Source organism: Chrysemys picta, chromosome 8 (assembly GCF_011386835.1).
Source record: "Chrysemys picta bellii isolate R12L10 chromosome 8, ASM1138683v2, whole genome shotgun sequence".
NCBI classification, from domain to species: domain Eukaryota; kingdom Metazoa; phylum Chordata; order Testudines; family Emydidae; genus Chrysemys; species Chrysemys picta.
The window spans coordinates 63,136,223-63,155,792 of record NC_088798.1 but is presented as its reverse complement, the minus strand read 5'-3'; the positions used below and the strand labels follow the sequence as shown (position 1 = coordinate 63,155,792).

Here is a 19,570-nt window from a genome sequence, read left to right as displayed (position 1 = left end):
ACTTGGTCTGGGGCTTCCTGATCAGCCCCGTCCGAGCCGCAAGTGCCAGAGGCTACCACCAGTCAGCCCACCCCAGGGGGCATGAAGACTGTGACGGCTTCTCTCCCCGCTACAGGACCTCCTTCAACACCGATTCCTGGTCCGGGCTCCGAGGTCAGTGGCACAGAACAGCTGGCCCCAGCTCCGCAAGAGGCCCTAGATGACCCTCTTCCTCCGTGGCCGCCACCTCCTCCTCACCCTCCCTCCAATAGACCTCTGTGCCCACCAGGACCTCCTGCATGGGGTGGCATGGAATATGAACCTACAGGCGGAGGACGTGGTAGAGGTGGAGAACCCTATGGTGGATATTCTGACCGCGGAAGCTCCATTAAGGGTGACCCTGCCCCTTATTTGGACCATCCAAACTAACGCCAGGACAATCTGGCAGACACATCCCCCCGACTGCTAAGGGGGTGGAGTGGAAATACTTTGTCCCCTCGAAGGGCTATGATTATCTGTTCACCAACCCACAGCCCTGTTTGCTTGTGGTTGCGTCCATGAACGAAAAGGAATGGCATGGCCAGCAGGCCCCAGCGCCCAAATCAAAGAACACCAAGCACCTTGATTTGTGTGGGCTCAAAGTTTATTCTTCAGGGGGACTTCAGCTCAGGATCGCTAATCAGCAGGCGCTCCTGAGTAGTTATAATTTTAACTCCTGGAACTCCATGCTGAAGTTTAAGGAGTTAGTACCTCCTGAGTCCAGAGAGTTTGGGACTTTGGTGGATGAGGGCAAAACAGTGACATGGACCTTGTTGCAGGCCTCGCTGGATGCTGCGGACTCTGCCACATGTACTTACATCTCATCGTGATCCCTGAGGACTATCTCCTGGCTACAAGCCTCTGGCCTGCCACCGGAGCTTCAGCAAACACTGCAGGACCTCCCCTTTGATGGAGAGGGCCTGTTCTCGGAAAAGACCGACTCAAGGCTACATAGCCTTAAGGATTCAAGGGCGACAATGAAGTCCCTGGGCCTGCACACACCGGCTACCCAGCGGAAACCCTTCAAACCCCAGCAGCCGCAACAACGCTCCTATCCTCCTCCTCGGCCGAGGCAGGATTTCTATAGGAGCGGGGATGTAATGGCAGGAGGAAGCCCTCCAACCTTCATCGGGCTCAAAACAGGCCTTTTGAAGGGACCCCCAAGGACAATGTCCTGGACCTCGTTCAGGATCCTACTCCACCTTTCTTGAATCATTTATCCCATTTCCACCGGGCTTGGTCTCAGATAACCGCGGACCGCTGGGTCCTCCACATGGTGGAAACAGGATACTGTCTCCAATTCTCTTCCTTCCTGCCCTCCTCCTCCGTCCCTCTTCAGGGACCCTTCTCACAAGCAACTCCTTATTCAGGAGTTTCAGACGCTCCTCGCCATGGGGGCGATCAAGGAGGTTCCTAATCCCCAAGGCAAAGGGCAGGCTTCAGCCCATTCTGGACCTGCATGGACTCAACAAGTTCATGGTAAAGTTGAAGTTCTGCATGGTGGTTTTGGGCACCATTATACCTTCCCTGGAGACTGGTACACTGCCCTCGATGTGAAGGATGCGTATTTCCACATAGCGATTCATCTGGTGCACAGACGTTTCCTCCGCTTTGTGGTCAACTGCAAACACTATCAGTTCACGGCCCTCCCCTTCGGTCTCTCCATGGCCCCCCGAGTGTTCACCAAATGTATGGCCATCATGGCACCCTTCCTTCTTCGACAGCGGGTGCAGGTATATCCTTACCTTGACGACTGGTTTTTCCGGGGACACACCAGAGAACAGGTGCAGTCCCACCTCCGCTTGGTCACGGACACGTTTCTTCGGTTGGGCCTCCTCCTCAATGTGGCAAAGTTGACCCTAGAGCCAACCCAGAGAATAGAATTCATCGGGGTGGTTCTGGACTCCATGCAGGCAAAGCCCTCCTGCCGGATGATCATTTCCAGGCTATAGTGGGCCTTGTCCGGAGCCTTCAGCGCTTCCCAGCCTTGTCGGGAAGAAGTTGCCTGAGTCTTCTTGGCCTGGCTTCCTGTATATACGCGACCAGCCACGCCAGACTTTGACTCCGCCTGTTACAAGCCTGGCTAGCATCAGTCTATCGTTCAGGTCGAGACAGCCTGAACTTGGTGGTCACCATCCTGGAGCGGGTGCTGGCCTCCCTCCACTGGTGGCTAGATCCCCAGGTGGTATGCGAAGGAGTCCCTTTTCACAGCCCGCAGCCCTCCTTGTCCCTGGTCATGGACGCGTCAGCCCTGGGACGGGGCGCCCACCTCAGGGACCTTCAGATGCAGGGCCTATGGTCTCCGTCTGCACCCTCCTTTCATATCAACATTCGGGAGCTGATGGCGGTGCACCTTGCCTGTCAAGCTTTCCTGGAGCAGCTGTAGGGTAATTGTGTGGTGGTCCTCACAGACAACACCACGACCATGTTCTAGATCAACAAACAAGGAGGGGCCCACTTCTCCCCCCTCTGTCAGGAGGCCATTCAACTGTGGGAATTCTGCATAGCCCATTCCATTCACCTGGTGGCGTCCTTTCTACCCGGGGTCCAGAACATGCTGGTGGACCACCTGAGCAGGTCCTTCTGCTCCCATGAGTGGTCGCTTCAACCAGATGTCGTCCACCCCATCTTCCAAAGGTGGGGGTTTCCCCAGGTCGACCTGTTTGCCTCCCACAGCAATCGGAAATGCCCAGCTTTCTGTTCCCTCCAAGCTCCCTGAGCTCTCTCACAGACGTCTTCCTGCCCCCATGTATGGGTCAACTATTTTACGCCTTCCCCCCAATCCCCCTTGTACAAAAGGTCCTGCTCAAGGTGCACAGGGACAGGGCGCAAGTGATTCTGTGGCTCTGGCATGGCCCAGGCAACATTGGTACACCATGCTATTGCAGCTCTCTGTGGACGCTCCAGTCCCATTGCCTCTTTTTCCTGACCTGATTACTCAGGATCACGGTTGCCTCTCCCATCCTGACCTACTATCGCTCCACCTCACGGCATGGATGCTATGTGGCTAAACCCTACAGAGCTTCTCTGTTCAGAATCTGTGCAGCAAGTACTGATGGGCAGCAGGAAGCTCTCCACTCAAGCCATATATATGGCTAAGTGGAAGTGGTTTTCGTGCTGGTGCGCTCAGCGCAACATGCCCCCTCTCCAGGTGCCCGTGCCTCTAATTTTGGAGTATCTCCTGGACCTAAAACAGCAGGGCCTGGTGGCATCCTCTCTCAGAGTTCAGCCTGCGGCCATCTCAGCTTTTCACCCAGGTGTGGATGGCTGTTCTGTCTTTGCCAATCCCATGGCTGGCAGGTTTCTCAAGGGCCTGGACCGTCTTTACCCCCAGGTTCGACAGCCAGTCCCCATGTGGGACCTTAACCTGGTCCTTTCCAGACTCAAGGGGCCCCCCCGTTCGAGCAGCTGGCCATCTGCTCCCACCACTACCTCTCCTGGAAAACAGCTTTCCTTGTCGGTATCACATCGGCGCGGCGCGGTCTCCGAGCTGAGAGCCGTTACCTTGGAACCACCTTACACAATCTTCCATAAAGATAAGGTGCAGCTTTGGCCTCACCCAGCCTTTCTTCCCAAGGTGATGTCGGCCTTCCATATCAGCCAGGACATTTTTCTCCCGTTTTTTTTATCCAAAACCACACAGGGTGTTGCTAGGGTAAAAATTCTCCAGCCATGCACCTGGCGCACGCACACCTAATTGGAATGGATGGGAGCAACACATCTGGAAGAACAACAGTTACAAAGGTGAGTAACCGTTTTTTATGTATCATTCGTAACTTAACTAGTGTAACTAAGATCAACTTATCTCGTTAGTGTAGACCAGGCCTGACTCTCCACGGGCTGATGACCCAGAAATCTCCTCTACTGTGGGGAAACTAAGAGGAGGCTTACAGTCTAAAAGATGTCTCCCCATGTTCTTGAGAGCACAACTCTAGTGTTTCAGGGCAGCCAGAAGAGGCCTAGTGACAGTGTAGAGAAGAAATCCCTTCTCTCTCTTCAACTAGCATTGGCATGGAAGGGATGTTCTGGTGGATGGAGAAGGGAATAAGGAGACAGAAAAGGAAAAAAGATGCAAGAAAACACAACTCCATGTTCTTTAGATTTTATTTCAATGTTACTGATACATGTTTTCAGATATAATTCCTGTGAAGTGCTGAGGGAGAGGAAAGGAAAAGTGCTGTGAAGGTGGGTGGGAGAGTGGCTCACCTTGCATGCTGGCAGTGCTGAATGAGACCTTGGATCCAGAAGAGGAACAGTAGCAGCAAGATGAGCTGGTGATGAAGAGGTTGTGGGAAGCCCACAGTAGCCATGGGAGTGTGCCGATGGCAGGGAACTTATCCCTAGTTCCCAGTGCCTTCTATTGTCAGAAGCTTGCCACAAATGGATGAATGGATCTTACTGGTATATATTGGGAGAGCTCTCTGCCCCCCTCTTTTTCAGACACTTGCTACTTTGCCAGTTAGAAGTGGTGTTAGATCCTACATAGACAGTTTCCTCCCTGGTGCCTGTACAGAAAAGCTGAAACCCACTGATCCGTATTTTCCTTGAGAGGTTGGGCAGTAGAGACCCACGTATCAAGAGGGGCAGGAGGAATCACCACATTATGGCATCATCTTTTCTCTGCTCCAGAATGGAGGCTTCTCTGAAGTCCTGAGCATCCATGTCAGGTGGAGGTACATCCTTCACCAGTGTGAGAAGAATAGCAGCAATGAGGCTGGAGGGGCCAAAACATCAGAGGTCCTGATGGGATGTGCTACCCAGATCAGACGCCATGGTGGAGCAGCCCATAAAGCCACCCATCCAGATCAGCATCAGGGCACACTTGGTTATGCACTTTGCTTGCACTGCCAGAGCCTGGAAGGTGCCTGTGTAGCAGGTAATAGTAGATTTCAGTCTCCAGGATTGTCAGGCCAGCTTTCTTCATCAGTACTAAATTCACAACAACAAAAATAATTAAATAATTGTGCAGACTTTTTGCCCATATGTATTTAACCATAAGCAAGTTGCTATGATGATGAGAAATCAGAAAATAAATGTGGGAAGAGAAATTTTTGATACTTAAAACTAATTTCTTTTTAAGGAGACAAACACGTTTTTCAGTCATCAAGAAGCTGCACATAGTGTGATTGAAACAACATTGAGGAAAATTAGAGGCCTTGCAAGCCTTGGGGGAAATATGCTTTCTGCTGTAAAGTAATTGTCACAGAAATTATGGAAATGTTACACTAGTGCTGATTTGTTTAATACAGCTTGGCTTGATTCCGCCATTGGTGAATTGAAACAGATGTGTTGCTTTAGTACGGTATGTACTATGGAGTAATATGGGCAGTCTGCATTGGAGGATGTGAACGACCTCTTTCATCAACAGGAAAACTAGTCTCTGGCTGTTCTTGAATAGCTTCAAATTTCTGGATGTGGTGCTGAGTCCTGGTGTGAAAGAGCTAATTTACTAACCCCATAATCTGGATACACACTGGCTGTCTCAGTTTGGGGACTGAGATGAGCTGCATGTATAGTGCATTCTGTCAGATTCAGACTAATAGATCTTAAGTTTTCCATTGAGCGTTGACTGTTTTAGCTACCCCACTTTTCGGAGATCATGCACTCTTGACACCTGTGTTGGAAGCCTTTGGAAAGAAGTGGCAATTGGCACCACATGTATACTTGCTCATAGCATCAAACAGATCAGGGCTGTTTAAAGATCAGTGGGCTCACCCCATACCAGTTCCTTTTCCATCACTAAAGAGAGAGGTCTCTGAAGTTTCAGGCTCCTCCTCCTTTTCTCTTCCTCACTGTATTAGGGCTTGCTATGTAGTTAAATTGTTTTCTTATTTATTCTTGGTTACTTTTAGTTTTTTGTGTAAATCAAATTAATATAGTGTTAGGGTCCATATTGTGGACCACTCAGTTTTCCCCCTTCCACGTTATCTGGTCAGTTTCACTAACAGCTTTGTTTGAACCAAGGACCAATCCACCATGTCAGATCCCAAATGAGTCTAAAAAGCCTTAGGAATGGTTCCAGAGTGTTTTTGGGATTTTGAGTCGGAGCTGCACAAGAAAAAGAAGCATTCCCACTGTTCCAAGAGGTCATTGAGATCTCACTGGGAAGCAAGGAAGCACAGACTATAGGGATCTGGTGAGGGTTTTGCTTAGAGTGTGAGCTTAGCCTCAAGGGAGATTAATCTTAGTGTCAGCTGCTTTGGTTCCAGCTCGGCCTCCTCTTTCAGTGCAGAGTGCAGTATTGGAAGCAGGAGGGGAATTCCTGCCTTCGCTCATCGAGGCAGTCCACCTGCTTTTCTCCGTGTCTCTCTCCCTCCAACATGCTAGGAAATGGCAAGAAAAATGGCTGGACCAGCTTGGGGAGAAACAGTAAGAGCTTCACGGTTGGAATCAATCTTATTGGTGACCCACTGGTGCATTGTTAGGCTTGCAACCACTGTGATGATCCACTGTTGGTTTGGTGGTGGATATGGAGAGTGGTTTGCTAGGGAGGCCGTCACCTGGCTGTGAAGATGGGTAACAGAGCTGGGAGGGCACAGAAAAAGGATTGGGATACCCTCGCACCCTCCATTAACACTCCCTCATCTCTTTGCTGCAGCCTTCACAATCATTTTGCTTGCTTTCTGCAGCAGCTCCCAGTGTCCCTGCTTCTCAGGCTACATAATAAGTTTCCAAGAATGTCACTCTTTGTATCCTTTGAAGCCTAAAATGACCGAGGCAGTGTGAAGTGATGGCAACAGCGACAAGCATGGTTGAGAGCTCTCTTTGTTCAGAATATCACGAGATTGAATCATGACTGGGTTTCATGTTCTGTTATTGTCCAGTTTTTAAATTCTCAGCCATTTTGGCCCTGTGAATTGCCCAGCTACAATAAGGCATGTATCTATGCTATGCCAAAAGTCCTGGATCATTGTGATATCAGAGGTAACTCAACCGATCATCTCCTTTACAGCTAATTTGTGTGCAACAGTTTCATTGGTTGTAGAGGAAGACTGTATAGATAGATGGTGGATAACTTGATCAGCAGCTGCCATACAAGTGCTCCCAACTACTATCCACACAAATCAACACAACTCTTCTAACACATGCATACCCAGACACACACAAAAAATCCAGCACACACAATAACTCCAAACCTCACTCTGAAGCCTAGGATATCTGTGGAGTCATAATGAAGCAGTGGAAACAGAGCCCTTTTGGTTTAGAATATCACAGGTTCAGTCATCCGTGGGATTTAGTCTGTTCTGTCCAGTTTTTAAGTTCTCAGCCATTTTTGGCTTTTTTACACATTACTTTACAAACTACATTCATGCAACAGCACAGGCTTTCAACTTCTAGTATGAAGATATGGATGACAAGCCAGGCCAACCTAGACCCACTAGAGAACCCCTATTTCTATCATCACATATGGACAGTGAGTCACAGCTGCACCACCCTTCTGAATTTAGCCTGGGACATATCATAATGGAGAAGGAATTTTGGTTTTTCCTCTTTCCTCCTCCTAAGGAAATCAGCTGATCAAGTTTGCTTGAACTCTGTGTATGTGTATGGGATTAGATAACAGATAGACTCACCCACCTTGGGGGAGTGATCAAGTTTGGAAAGCTGTGAATGTTGCAGAAAGTTATGGACTGAAAATTGGGGGTTAGAATAGAAACTGTTAGACAAGCTTAACTATAGTGATTATTTCTGCTAGCAGATAAGATCTGTTAGTTTTATGGCTTGTCTCTAAAGTGCTGATTGTAGTAGTTTTCCTTGAACACAAGGTAAAACAGGGCAGAAGTTACTGCAACACTTCTCCCTTTTGAGCTGGTTGCCATAGCAGTTGGGATCTTTTATTGCTCTATATTTTTTGTACACGGTTCCTTTTTATTAAGAGGCAATATATATATAATATAGGACTCTTGTCTGTTGCTTTGAAAATATTTATTGTGGTGGTTTTGTTCTGCAGAGGACCATTTCGGAGACCATCACAAAGCAGTTAAGGATGCATTTTTTCCAACATCTAATTTACGTTTACTGCACATTATATTGATTTTACATTACAGGCAAAAGCTGGTTTCTGTCAATAGTGAACCTAATTGTGCTCTCCGTTACATCTGTACAAGCCTATTGAAAGTTACACAGATGTAACTGAGGGCAGGATTTGGCCCATTATGTGCTGGAGGTAGTTTGTTTTAGGGACTGGACAGAAACGCCACTAAAGATAGCTAACCAGAAAAACTCTATCCTGTTAAGCAATGACTGATAGGCTGTTAATCTAAACATTTATGTAGACTATGCATTTTGTTGCAGCAAGTGTACATTCAGGCAACAGTCAACACAATGTGTCACTTTACCAGCTACAATCCTAACCTTAACAAGGATTCAATTTACTATACAGCAGTTTTAATTTAGTACAGGGAATCACATTAAATGAACCATATTAAAGACCTAATTAGAGGGCAGCCACATTAAAGTGAAAAGGAAAATCTGTTTTCCATCAGCTTGATAGAACACAAAACAGATCTGTGTAGCTCTATGTTATCCTATAGTGTGTTAATCAGATACAAGGTGTGAGGGAAGCCAGTGACAAAGGGGACCCCTGATAGGGAACAGGCATGCTCTGATAATAGACCAGTTAACGCTTCATAATGTTTCTGTGGTTCAATAGTAAACAAAACTGGATGTAGGACTTCAAAAAGGATGGCACATTCCATGTAGAATCAAACCATACATCTTCCATGACACTCTAGGATTTATGGAAACCAAATGCTTAAGATAGTGATGTCTAGGGGGCTCAGAGGAGAATAAAATCAACCTCTAAGCACTCCTCTCATTATATAACTAAACTTGCAGCATTTGAAAAACATCAGAGAGACAGACTTCACCCCTGCTTACCCAATGGTCTGATATTCAAGAAGACTGACAGACTTCACTTAGAACATCCTAGTGGCTGTTGGTTTGTGCCATAACCTTCATAGCTTTTGTATTTCATTTCTGAGGGAATTCACTGGGTAAAGAAGATGCCCTTCAAGTAAAGAAGGCTTTTAATGGCTCAAAATTAATCCCTTCAAGGACATTGTAGACACTAGGACTATTGGGTTTGCAGGGAGTTGCTTTTCCTTGATATTTATTTTAGTTTACCTATTTTCTTCTTCAGTTCTAGTTTTATGGTACTGAATTTTCTCTCTAAATGATCATAACGGTCCCTTCTGGCTTTAAAATCTATGACCATTGCCCAACGCGGATCCTGGACAAAATGGACCTTTGCTCTTATCTGGTATGGTAATTCCAAGTCAATAGACTTAAACTGATTTTGAAAATATTAGAAAATAATAGAAAAGCACCAAAATTACCTGATGGCAGGTGGGGAAAAGTGGGGTTTAAATGATTAAAAAACGCACACAGTTCACTCAAGAAACAACCAAATCCATGCCAATTTAATTCACCAGTTATCTGCCAGCTTTTGTCTACTCTGAGGTTTAAAGAGGAGTATATAGGGTAGCATGTAGTTCATCTCATGGAACTTGTTGCAATACATGTGGAGTGTTGAACTTCTTCTGAAAGAAGCATACCAAGAGATTATAATGTTCTTTTTTTACTACAATAAGGGGGTAGTCAGGGTTGGGGGGATTTAAATTGATGATATCTTAAGGATGATTAATAAAAGTCCACATGTTCCCCTGTTACATCTTATAAATAGCATGGTGAAGTCAGTCAGCTCAGATGATAGTGTGGAATTGAACTAAAAAATCATGCAAGTGAGTCTCCCCAAAGATCAATGTTCTTTAGAAGGCATTAGATTTTTCTATGTGCACCCTGCTAAATCTCTAATTGGGAACTTAGGAGCAATGGTGATGGCTTTTGGGACCTTTTGAAAGTAAACAAGCCAGTGTAAAAAGTATTCAACTCTCCTACAAATTAATCTGATTTGCTATTTGTTTAGTTTTTCCCCTTCTTGTAATCATCGTTTCTGGGAATAGTTTTCTTGGGATTTACAGAATGGTCTCTGGCAGTTACAAGGTGTTTCTCTAAAGCTTGAAAGGAGCTTAAGGATGCTGAGGGCTGACATAATAGATAGCCCATGCAGACACAGCAAAGGAAATGTTTCCAAGATGCTGGTCAGATGTCATCACTGAAAGTTACACCCTTTCATTTTTCACAGGTCAGTTTATAAATCTTCTTAGAGATGAGTTTATCTTTTCCAAGGAGTTTATTTTTCACTGCTAGTTCTAGTTTTTCTTTTAATTAAAAGTGAGGGGGGGGAAGAAGGAAGAACTCAGCCCAGCCCAGTGCTCGTTCACCTAAGTATGTGGCATTTTTATGCAGCGATCAGGAGTTCAGGTTGCAGTCTTGGGGTCTCATGATTGAAGCCATCAGGGACTGCAAGTGTTTTGAGATCCAGCCTGGTGACCACAGTGCCATATGCACACAAAGCCATGTGAGAGACCTGAAATCCTGATCTCTTGATCCCCAAGTGGAGGAGAATTCCAGTGTGGTTAGTTTACATGCAGACTCAGATAAAAATCTTAGATGTATATTTTACGAAGTGCAAATTTGTACCACAAATATGTCCGTAGAAGCTAATGCAGGCAGGTGCTTATATTGATGTTGTATTAGAATGGAAAGTCCATGTCCGGCCTCATACCAAGAGAAACAAACTGCCATTCTTCCAAGTAAAACAAAGGTCTAACCTCTCCATTTCCAGTGGAATAATGGTTCTGATGTTGCACAGTGATAAACTCCCCATGAAGCCTCAGAGGCTCAAGGTAAGTTGATTGGTTGTTTTCAGAGAGCCATTTGATGTGGCGGAAGGAACACATCTCTTCTCTTAGGGTATGTCTACATAGCAAAGAAAAACCCATTGCTGGCCCATGCCAGCCGATGCAGGGCTCGGGCAGTGGGGCTGTTTCATTGCTGTGTAGACTTCTGGGCTCAGGCTGGAGCCCGAGCTCTGGGACCCTCCCACCTCGCAGGCATAGGTCAGCAGCGGGTGTCTAATTGCTGTGTAGACGTACCGTTAGAGACTGATCCAGCACCTATTGAAATCAGTGAATCAGGCTCTTAGAGTGTGGAGAGGACTCATTAGGACATGCTTCCATTTCAGAGAAGGAATGCCATGAAATATTATTTATCATCTTCTTTTATTGCTGCATGTATGTTGCAGTTGACAGGCCTCCGTTAAGATGGGTGGTAACCACTGTGTATCATTTAGACTCTGCTGTGAACCTGTGCACAGATGTGATAGCTGGCTTTGGAAATGCGCACACACATTTCTTGAGTCTACCACGAGGCCTCTCTTTCCAGTAGTGTTAGCAAGTTTCAGCATGCGGCTTATCACTGAAGAATGACCACAGACACCATCTGTCCCAATTTGGATTTAGCTTAGCTATTATGATTTCTTTTTCCAGACCAGAAGAAGAACTCTTCATCTCAAAAGCTTGTACCTTCCACCAATAGAAGTTGGTCCAATAATAGATACACCGCTACCTCGATATAACGTGACCCAATATAACACGAATTCGGATATAACGTGGTAAAGCAGTGCTCCAGGGGGGCGGGGCTGCGCACTCCGGTGGATCAAAGCAAGTTCAATATAACACAATTTCACCTATAACGCGGTAAGATTTTTTTGGCTCCCAAGGACAGCGTTGTATCGAGGTAGAGGTGTATTACCTCATCTACTTTGTCTCTCACAAACATGTTGGCATTGAAAGGGCATTTGTAAAGCCAGCTTTACACTGTAGGGGAAGACGTGTACAAGACTATTCTGTTGCTTCCTCTAAACCAGCACTATCTTGCAGCTAACTTCAGCATGGGTAGACTGTCACTTTTTTGTAATCCTCCTATGTAGCCAGCTTTGGGAATCAGATTACTAATGTGAGGAAATCAAGTTTTACTAGGCTTTTCATTAAATAATCTAGAGATGATCATGAATCTTAGCTCAGAATCTGAACACACCAAACTTCAAAAAATTTTTGAACCAGATCCAAATTTAATAACTGACCTTCAGTTCCATTAAAGGGCTGCTCTTAAACTTCCAAACTTGAAGTTCAATTCAGGCTTGAACTTTGCATCTTGGACTCATCTTCTAGAATCAGTATTGCTGTTTGTTTTTGTTGGACACCCAGTATTAAACATAGAAAGCAGTTGTACAGTGAGGTCACAGATTGCAAATGAGTCTTAAATTATTGGAATAGACTCCGGGGATGCTAAACAGAAAATTGCTTACAAATTAGGGTGCAGCAAAATATGTATTGGTAATTTTTATCAAAATCTTTTGAACCTCTATTTGTTTTCCAGTAATTAACTCCCTTCTAGTCAATTTTAAACAGGAACACTGAGCAAATATGCCCTATACATTTTTATTATAATAATCACAAAAATCTCCATTGCAGTTGGCATGACTGGCTCCTTGTCAGCAGGTTAATCAAAAACTGTGAAGACTGAACTGTCTTGCTCCTAAACAAAGTTCTTTCACATGGTGCAATGAGGGTTAAGGGAAACTTGTACTGCCGCCACCTGTGCTGTACCTGCTGTGGAGAAAAAGAATAATAATATATGATGTCACGCCGCCTGGAGTGATTTATGACTGTGTGTGCCTACCTCAGGGCAAACTGTCAAAAAGCAGGGCAGACCCCCCAAAAACTGGTGGTATGTTTTATTAGATGTCACCAACCCAATAACAAACGTGACCCTCCTGGATCACTGTAACAGTCTTACCATGGAGTCACACACAGTCCCCTTGGGCACTCCAGTCCGTCTTGCCACCCAGGCAAGCTGGACTTAGTGATAAATGGTCATTTATACCACAAAATATTCAGGTTGCTTCCAGTCCCAGAAGACCAGTCACTTACCCCACTTCAATTTGTACCTTAGATTTCTCACCAAAGACAACACCGGGAGCCAATCCTCTGGTAAACTAAGGATTTATTAACTAGTAAAAAGAAATGAGTGTTGTTTTCAGGTTAAAGCAGGCAACCTATAAGCACAAATGAGTCTCGTTCCAAAAGTTGACAGAGATGTTGTAATCTGTCCATTTTAGGGTTAACCCACATTGACCCTGGGGATCTCTGCTTTTGTTTCTTAGCTCCAGCCTTTGTAAGAATCCAAATAGCAAAGAGAACCATTTCTTCTTGTGCGCATCTTTATAAGTCCTTCCGCCAAAGTTCAAACCTATGTGTGATAAATGAAGGCTGGGGGCAGCTTCCTTTTATGGACACCCAGCCAGTTAGTATAATATTCCTCTTAGTAGCTGTTCTCTACTTGCTTTACCTGTAAAGGATTTAACAAGCCCACAGGTAAAAGGAAAGGAGCGGGTACCTGACCAAAAGACCCAATGGGAGGGCTAGAACTTTTTAAAAATGGGAAAAAACTTCCCTTTGTCTGTATGTTGTGGTTCTCCGGGGAAGAGGGGAACAGGGCAGCAATTAGGCTGTGAGAAGCTTTAAGCCAGGTCTGAAAAACGGTCATTGCTTATCTGAAACCCCAGATATGTAAGTAAATTAGGGAATGTCTAGGAAGATGAGATTAGGTTTATTTCTATTTATTTCTTATTGGCTTGTGGACTCCTCTGTGCTAACCCCAGGTGCTTTTGTTTTGCTTGTAACTTTTAAGCTGAACCTCAAGAGAACTATCTTGATGCTTAATTTTTCTAATAATTTTTTTTTGTCTAGCAAAAAGTCTAAGTTCCAGATGTATTTTTTTGGGGGGGACAGGATTGGATTTTTGGTGTCCTAAGAGGTTTGTGTGTATGTTGTTTAGTTATCTGGGGGGAGAGGTAGATATGCTGGACGGTAGGGATAGGGTCCAGAGTGACCTAGACAAATTGAAGGATTGGGCCAAAAGAAATCTGATGAGGTTCAACAAGGACAAATGCAGAGTCCTGCATTTAGGAAGAAAGAATCCTATGCACCGCTATAGGCTGGGGACTGATTGGCTAAGCATCAGTTCTGCAGAAAAGGTCCTGGCGATTACAGTGGACAAGAAGCTGGATATGAGTCAGGAGCGTGCCCTCATTGCCAAGAAGGCGAACAGCATATTGGGCTATATTAGTAGGAGCAGATTGAGGGAAGTGATTATTCCCCTCTATTCAACACTGGTGAGGCCACACCTGGAGTATTGGGTCCAGTTTTGGTCCCCCCCCATTACAGAAGGGATGTGGACAAATTGGAGGGAGTCCAGCAGAGGGCAACGAAAATGATTAGGGGACTGGGGCACATGATTTAAGTGGAGAGGCTGAGGGAACTGGGGTTATTTAGTCTACAGAAGAGAAGAGTGAGGGGGGATTTGATAGCAGCCTTCAACTACCTAAAGGAGGTTCCAAAGAAGATGGAGCTAGGCTGTTCTCAATGGTGGCAGATGACAGAACAAGAAGCAATGGTATCAAGTTGCAGTGGGGGTGGTCTAGGTTGGATATCAGGAAACACTATTTCACTAGGAGGGTGGTGAAGCACTGGAATGGGTTACCTAGGGAGGTGGTGGAATCTCCTTCCTTAGAGGTTAAGATCTGGATTGACAAAGCCTTGGCTGGGATGATTTAGTTGGTGTTGGTCCTGCTTTGAGCATGGGATTGGACTAGATGACCTCGTGAGGTCTCTTCCAACCCTAATATTCTATGATTCTAACAGCTGATTACCTTTCTCAGCTCTTCCCAGGGGGAGGATGGAAGGGGAGAGGGTGAAAGGACTTGAGGGTACACCACAGGGAGGAATTCCCAAGTGCTCCTTCCTGGGTCCAAAGGGGTTTTTTGCACTTGGGTGGTGGCAGCATCTACCCATCCAAGGCCAGAGAGAAGCTATAACCTTGGGAGTTTAATACAAGCCTGGAGTGGCCAGTATTAATTTTTTTAAATTGCGGAGCCTCCACCTTCTGCACTCGAAGTGCCAGAGTGGGGAATCAACCTTGACACTATGGGACAAGGGCTCCTGCATGCAACTTCTCCATGGGTAGATGGTGCAATCAACGAAGTTTTTCTACAGTGGCCTATTTAGTCTTGATAGTCCTTTTTGGTGGGTGGGGAGCCCCTCTTCATGCCTAAGTTCACAAATTCAGAGTAGGCATTTTTACAGTTGTAAAGCTATCTTATAGCATGGGATTCAGACATAAAAGTAAGATTAATGCATGCAGCAACATACAAGCATTTTATAGAGACTAAACACATTCTTACAAGTCTAACACCTATCTTGAACAATAATATATAGGTGAGCTGGTGTGGCTTCCAGCTATGAATTTGTCAGTGCTCAGTTGATGCCTACAAACTTGGCAAGAGCTGGCACCTGGTTTGCCAATGTGTCACATGATACTTGCAACATGTTGCTTTATACAGTCAATGCACGTCAAGTTAAACAAAGGACTTCAGTCTCCAAGACTGTCAAGCTTGTGTCTTTCACTAACATAAAGTTCACTCGCATTTACCTACAAAAACCTGCTTGGCATTTTTTACAGGAATATGATGAGGAATGGGCTAAGAAGATCCAGAGTGAGAAATTCCGATGGCACAACTCTCAGTGGCTGGAGATGGTAGAGTCTCGACAGATGGACGAGAGTGAGCAGTACCTGTATGGGGATGACTGCATTGAGCCCTACATCCATGAAGGGGATATTCTAGAAAGACCTGACCTTTATTACAATTCAGGTAAGATGATAGAATATATTCAGCATGCGTCCACACCTTCTCCTGTTTTAACATATCCGTACATTGGACCAAATTCTCAGCTGATTGATTGATTGCAGTGTAGCTGTGGTGACTTACACTAGCTGGGTATGGTTATGTTACCTCATGTTATGTTGTAGTGTGTGTTGTGTTATTGCGGAACTCTGAACAGCACATTCATGATCTGGCAGATCTTTACAGGAGCTCTTGAAAATGTAGTGGAGAGTAGGAGAAATAGGTTATCTACTTCACACTAGCTTATTCAGCAGGCTCATACATATGTGCGTAAAACTGCCCTGATCTTATAGAATTATAGAAACCTAGAACTGGAAGGGACCTCGATGGGTCATCTAGTCTAGTCCTCTGCACTCAAGGCAGGACTAAGTATTATCTAGACCATCCCTGACAGGTGTTTGTCCAACCTGCTCTTAAAAATCCCCAATGATGGAGATTCCACAACCTCCCTTGGCAATTTATTTCAGTGCTTAACCACCCTGACAGGAAGTTTTTTCTTAATGTCCAACCTAAACCGCCCATGTTGCAATTTAAGCCCATTGCTTCTTGTCCTATCCTCAGAGGTTAAGAAGAACAATTTTTCTCCCCCCTCCTTGTAACAACCTTTTACGTACTTGAAAACTGTTATCATGTCCCCTCTGTCTTCTCTTCTCCAGACTAAACAAACCCAATTTTTTCAATCTTCCCTCATAGGTCATGTTTTCTAGACCTTTAATCATTTTTATTGCTCTTCTCTGGACTTTCTCCAATTTGTCCACATCTTTCCTGAAATGTGACGCCCAGAACTGGACACAACACTCCAGTTGAGACCTAATCAGCGCAAAGTAGAGCAGAAGAATTACTTCTCATGTCTTGCTTACAATATACTCCTGCTAATACATCCCAGAATGTTTACTTTTTTTGCAATAGCATTAAACTGTTGACTTATATTTAGCTTGTGATCCACTGTGACTCCCAGATCCCTTTCCACAGTACTCCTTCCTAGGCAGTCATTTCCCATTTTGTATGTGTGCAACTGATTGTTCCTTCCTAAGTGGAGTACTTTGCATTTGTCCTTTTTGAATTTCATCCTATTTACTTCAGACCATTTCTCCAGTTTGTCCAGATCATTTTGAATTTTAATCCTATCCTCCAAAGCACTTGCAACCCCTCCCAGCTTGGTATCATCCACAAACTTTATAAGTGTATTCTCTATGCCATTATCTAAATCATTGCTGAAGATATTGAACAGAACCGGACCCAGAACCAATCCCTGCAGGACCCCACTCGTTATGCCCTTCCAGCATGACTGTGAACCACTGATGATTACTCTCTGGGAACAATTTTCAAACCAGTTATGCGCCCACCTTATAGTAGCTCCATCTAGGTTGCATTTCCCTAGTTTGTTTATGAGAAGATCATGCAAGACAGTATCAAAAGCCTTAATAAAGTCAAGATATCCTACATTTACTGCCCCCCCCCCCACACACACACACATCCACAAGGCTTGTTACCCTGTCAAAGAAAGCTATCAGGTTGGTTTGACACAATTTGTTCTTGACAAATCCATGCTGACTGTTATCACCTTATTATCTTCTAGGTGTTTGCAAATTGATTGCTTAATTATTTGCTCCATTATCTTTAGGGGTACAGAAGTTAAGCTGACTGGTCTGTAATTTCCCGGGTTGTCCTTATTTCCCTTTTTATATATGGGCACTATATTTGCCCTTTTCCAGTCTTCTGGAATCTCTCCCGTCTTCCAGGACTTTTCAAAGATAATCACTAATGGCTCAGATATCTCCTCAGTCAACTCCTTGAGTATTCTAGAATGCATTTCATCTGGCCTTGGTGATGTGAAGACATCTAACATAATTTTTTACTTGTTCTTTCCCTATTTTAGACTCTGATCCTATCTCATTTTCACTGGCATTAATTATGTTGGATGTCCAATCACCACCAACCTTCTTGATGAAAACCATAACAAAGTCATTAAGCATCTCTGCCATTTCCACATTTTCTGTTATGCCTAACACCCTCTTCTTGTGCCTATAGCTGGTTTGCTTTGCAAATGAAACCAAGTAAGTTTTTATCCCTGTTAACCTCCTAGAGCAATGAAGCTATGGGAGTTGAAGCTGGATTCTGTTTTGCCTTGTGTGTCAGTTAAGATCCAACTGTGACGTATTTGTTTCTGAGGGTGATGTAAGACTTAGAAAGAACCCATCTGGATGTGCAGATCCCTGCTTTGCTGGCAGCCAGAAAAATCATATTCTGACTTCAGGATCTGAAGAAGAGCTTTGTGTAAACTCTAAAGCTTGTTTCCAAAAGAAGTTGATCCAATAAAAGATATTACCTCACCCCCTCTCATTTGTCTAATATCCTGTGACCAACACAGCTACAACACTGCAAATAACTGATTTGATATAAATGTCCTACACAGAGAATATATCCTAGGGATTCCTGTGGTTTCCTTCTGAGTAAAACCTTGCTTAAAAGCTATCTTTTTACACTTTCTGATTTCCATTTTTTATAATTTTTTCCTTAAGAAAAAGTATGTTGTCACTTAAAAATGAGTGGCTGTGGTCACAAAAAATGATGTAAAAGTGGCACCTTCTTACTCAATAGACCTGGTCCCTATGTGTATGCAGTCAGAGGTTTTAAAGAAAAAATAAGTGCTTTCTAATCTTTACTCATATCAGTAATGCCCAGCCAAAAGTTCTGGGAGATTAAATGAACTCTCTTCTGTCTCGCGCATCACTAAAGATTTTGCAGTTGCAGTTTAGTTAGAAACACAGGAATTGCTGGACTGGATCTGACCTGTCCATCCAGTCCAGTGTGCTGTCTCCAGTGATGGCTATTGCCAGCTGGTTCAGAAGAAGGTGCAAGACACCCTGCAGGAGGCAGTTTTAGAGTAACTTTCCCACAGGAGAAGTTTCTTCCTAACCCTCTTTAGTTAGAGGCTGGCTAACACCCTGGAGCCTGAAGATTTATATCCCAGAAAAAGCTCTTGCAGGGAGGGGAAGCCTGGTTATCTTACCTTCTATATAAATATGCAGTCCTTTGCTGCTGATGCATGAGCTCAGTTTGGGTTTCAGATCACAAGAAGAATTTGCAAGAAGGGTAACAATTTAAAAGACAACCCAAAAACCTTTCTGTTGTAAACTGGATACATTTTATCTGAAGTTATTGAGAAAATAAATATCGAAGCCCCCAATGTCAGTTTTATGGTTACTTTCAAAGTATGTCAGCACTATATTGTGCCGATGTACAGATTTGATTATATATGTTAGCCATAGCAATATTCATGCTTTATAGATATTTTTTTCCTTTTTGAACACGTTATCTAATTTCAATGAACCTATATGACAAACTCTTTGAGCAATTCATAGGACAGGGATCGGCAACCTTTGGCACACAGCCCATCAGGGTAAACACCCTCCCATTGACCGCGGCTCGCCGCTCCAGGCCAAAGGGGGCTGTGTGAAGCAGCCTGAGCCAAGGGATGTGCTGGCCGTGGCTTTCCGTTGCCCCTATTGGCCTGGAGCGGCAAGTGGGAACCACGATCGGCTGAACCTGCGGACGCAGCAGGTAAATAAACCGGCCTGGCCCGCCAGGGTGCTTATCCTGGCAGGCTGCATGCCAAAGGTTGCTGATCCCTGATAGGATGTTACAAGGATCTCTTATTATAGCAAAGCTTTTTGTACTTTGCATGCCCGTTGTAATCTCCCCTTTCCAGAGTTTTATAACAGACCTTTGCTTGTCTCAGTGGATCATTTCTTTTCCCGGTAATGTGACTTAAGGACAGTGTGTGACCAGTAACTTTGAATTTCCTTAAAAACAAAACAAAAAACCACACACCTTAGCACCTTAGAGACTAGCAAATTTATTTGGGCATAAGCTTTCGTGGGCTAGAACCCACTTCAT

At 44.6% G+C, this 19,570-nt stretch overlaps 1 protein-coding gene across 6 annotated transcripts in view; it reads left to right on the top strand.

Moving 5' to 3' along the window:
- The window catches only part of KIFAP3 (kinesin associated protein 3), a 144,898-nt gene that overhangs the window by 69,010 nt on the left and 56,318 nt on the right, over nucleotides 1-19,570 (top strand). For all 6 annotated transcript variants that reach the window (XM_005283382.4, XM_005283380.4, XM_042851338.2 and 3 more), the window contains exon 18: nucleotides 15,448-15,637. In XM_005283382.4, the coding sequence (XP_005283439.1) occupies nucleotides 15,448-15,637 (190 nt within the window). The remainder of the gene's footprint in view (nucleotides 1-15,447; nucleotides 15,638-19,570) is intronic.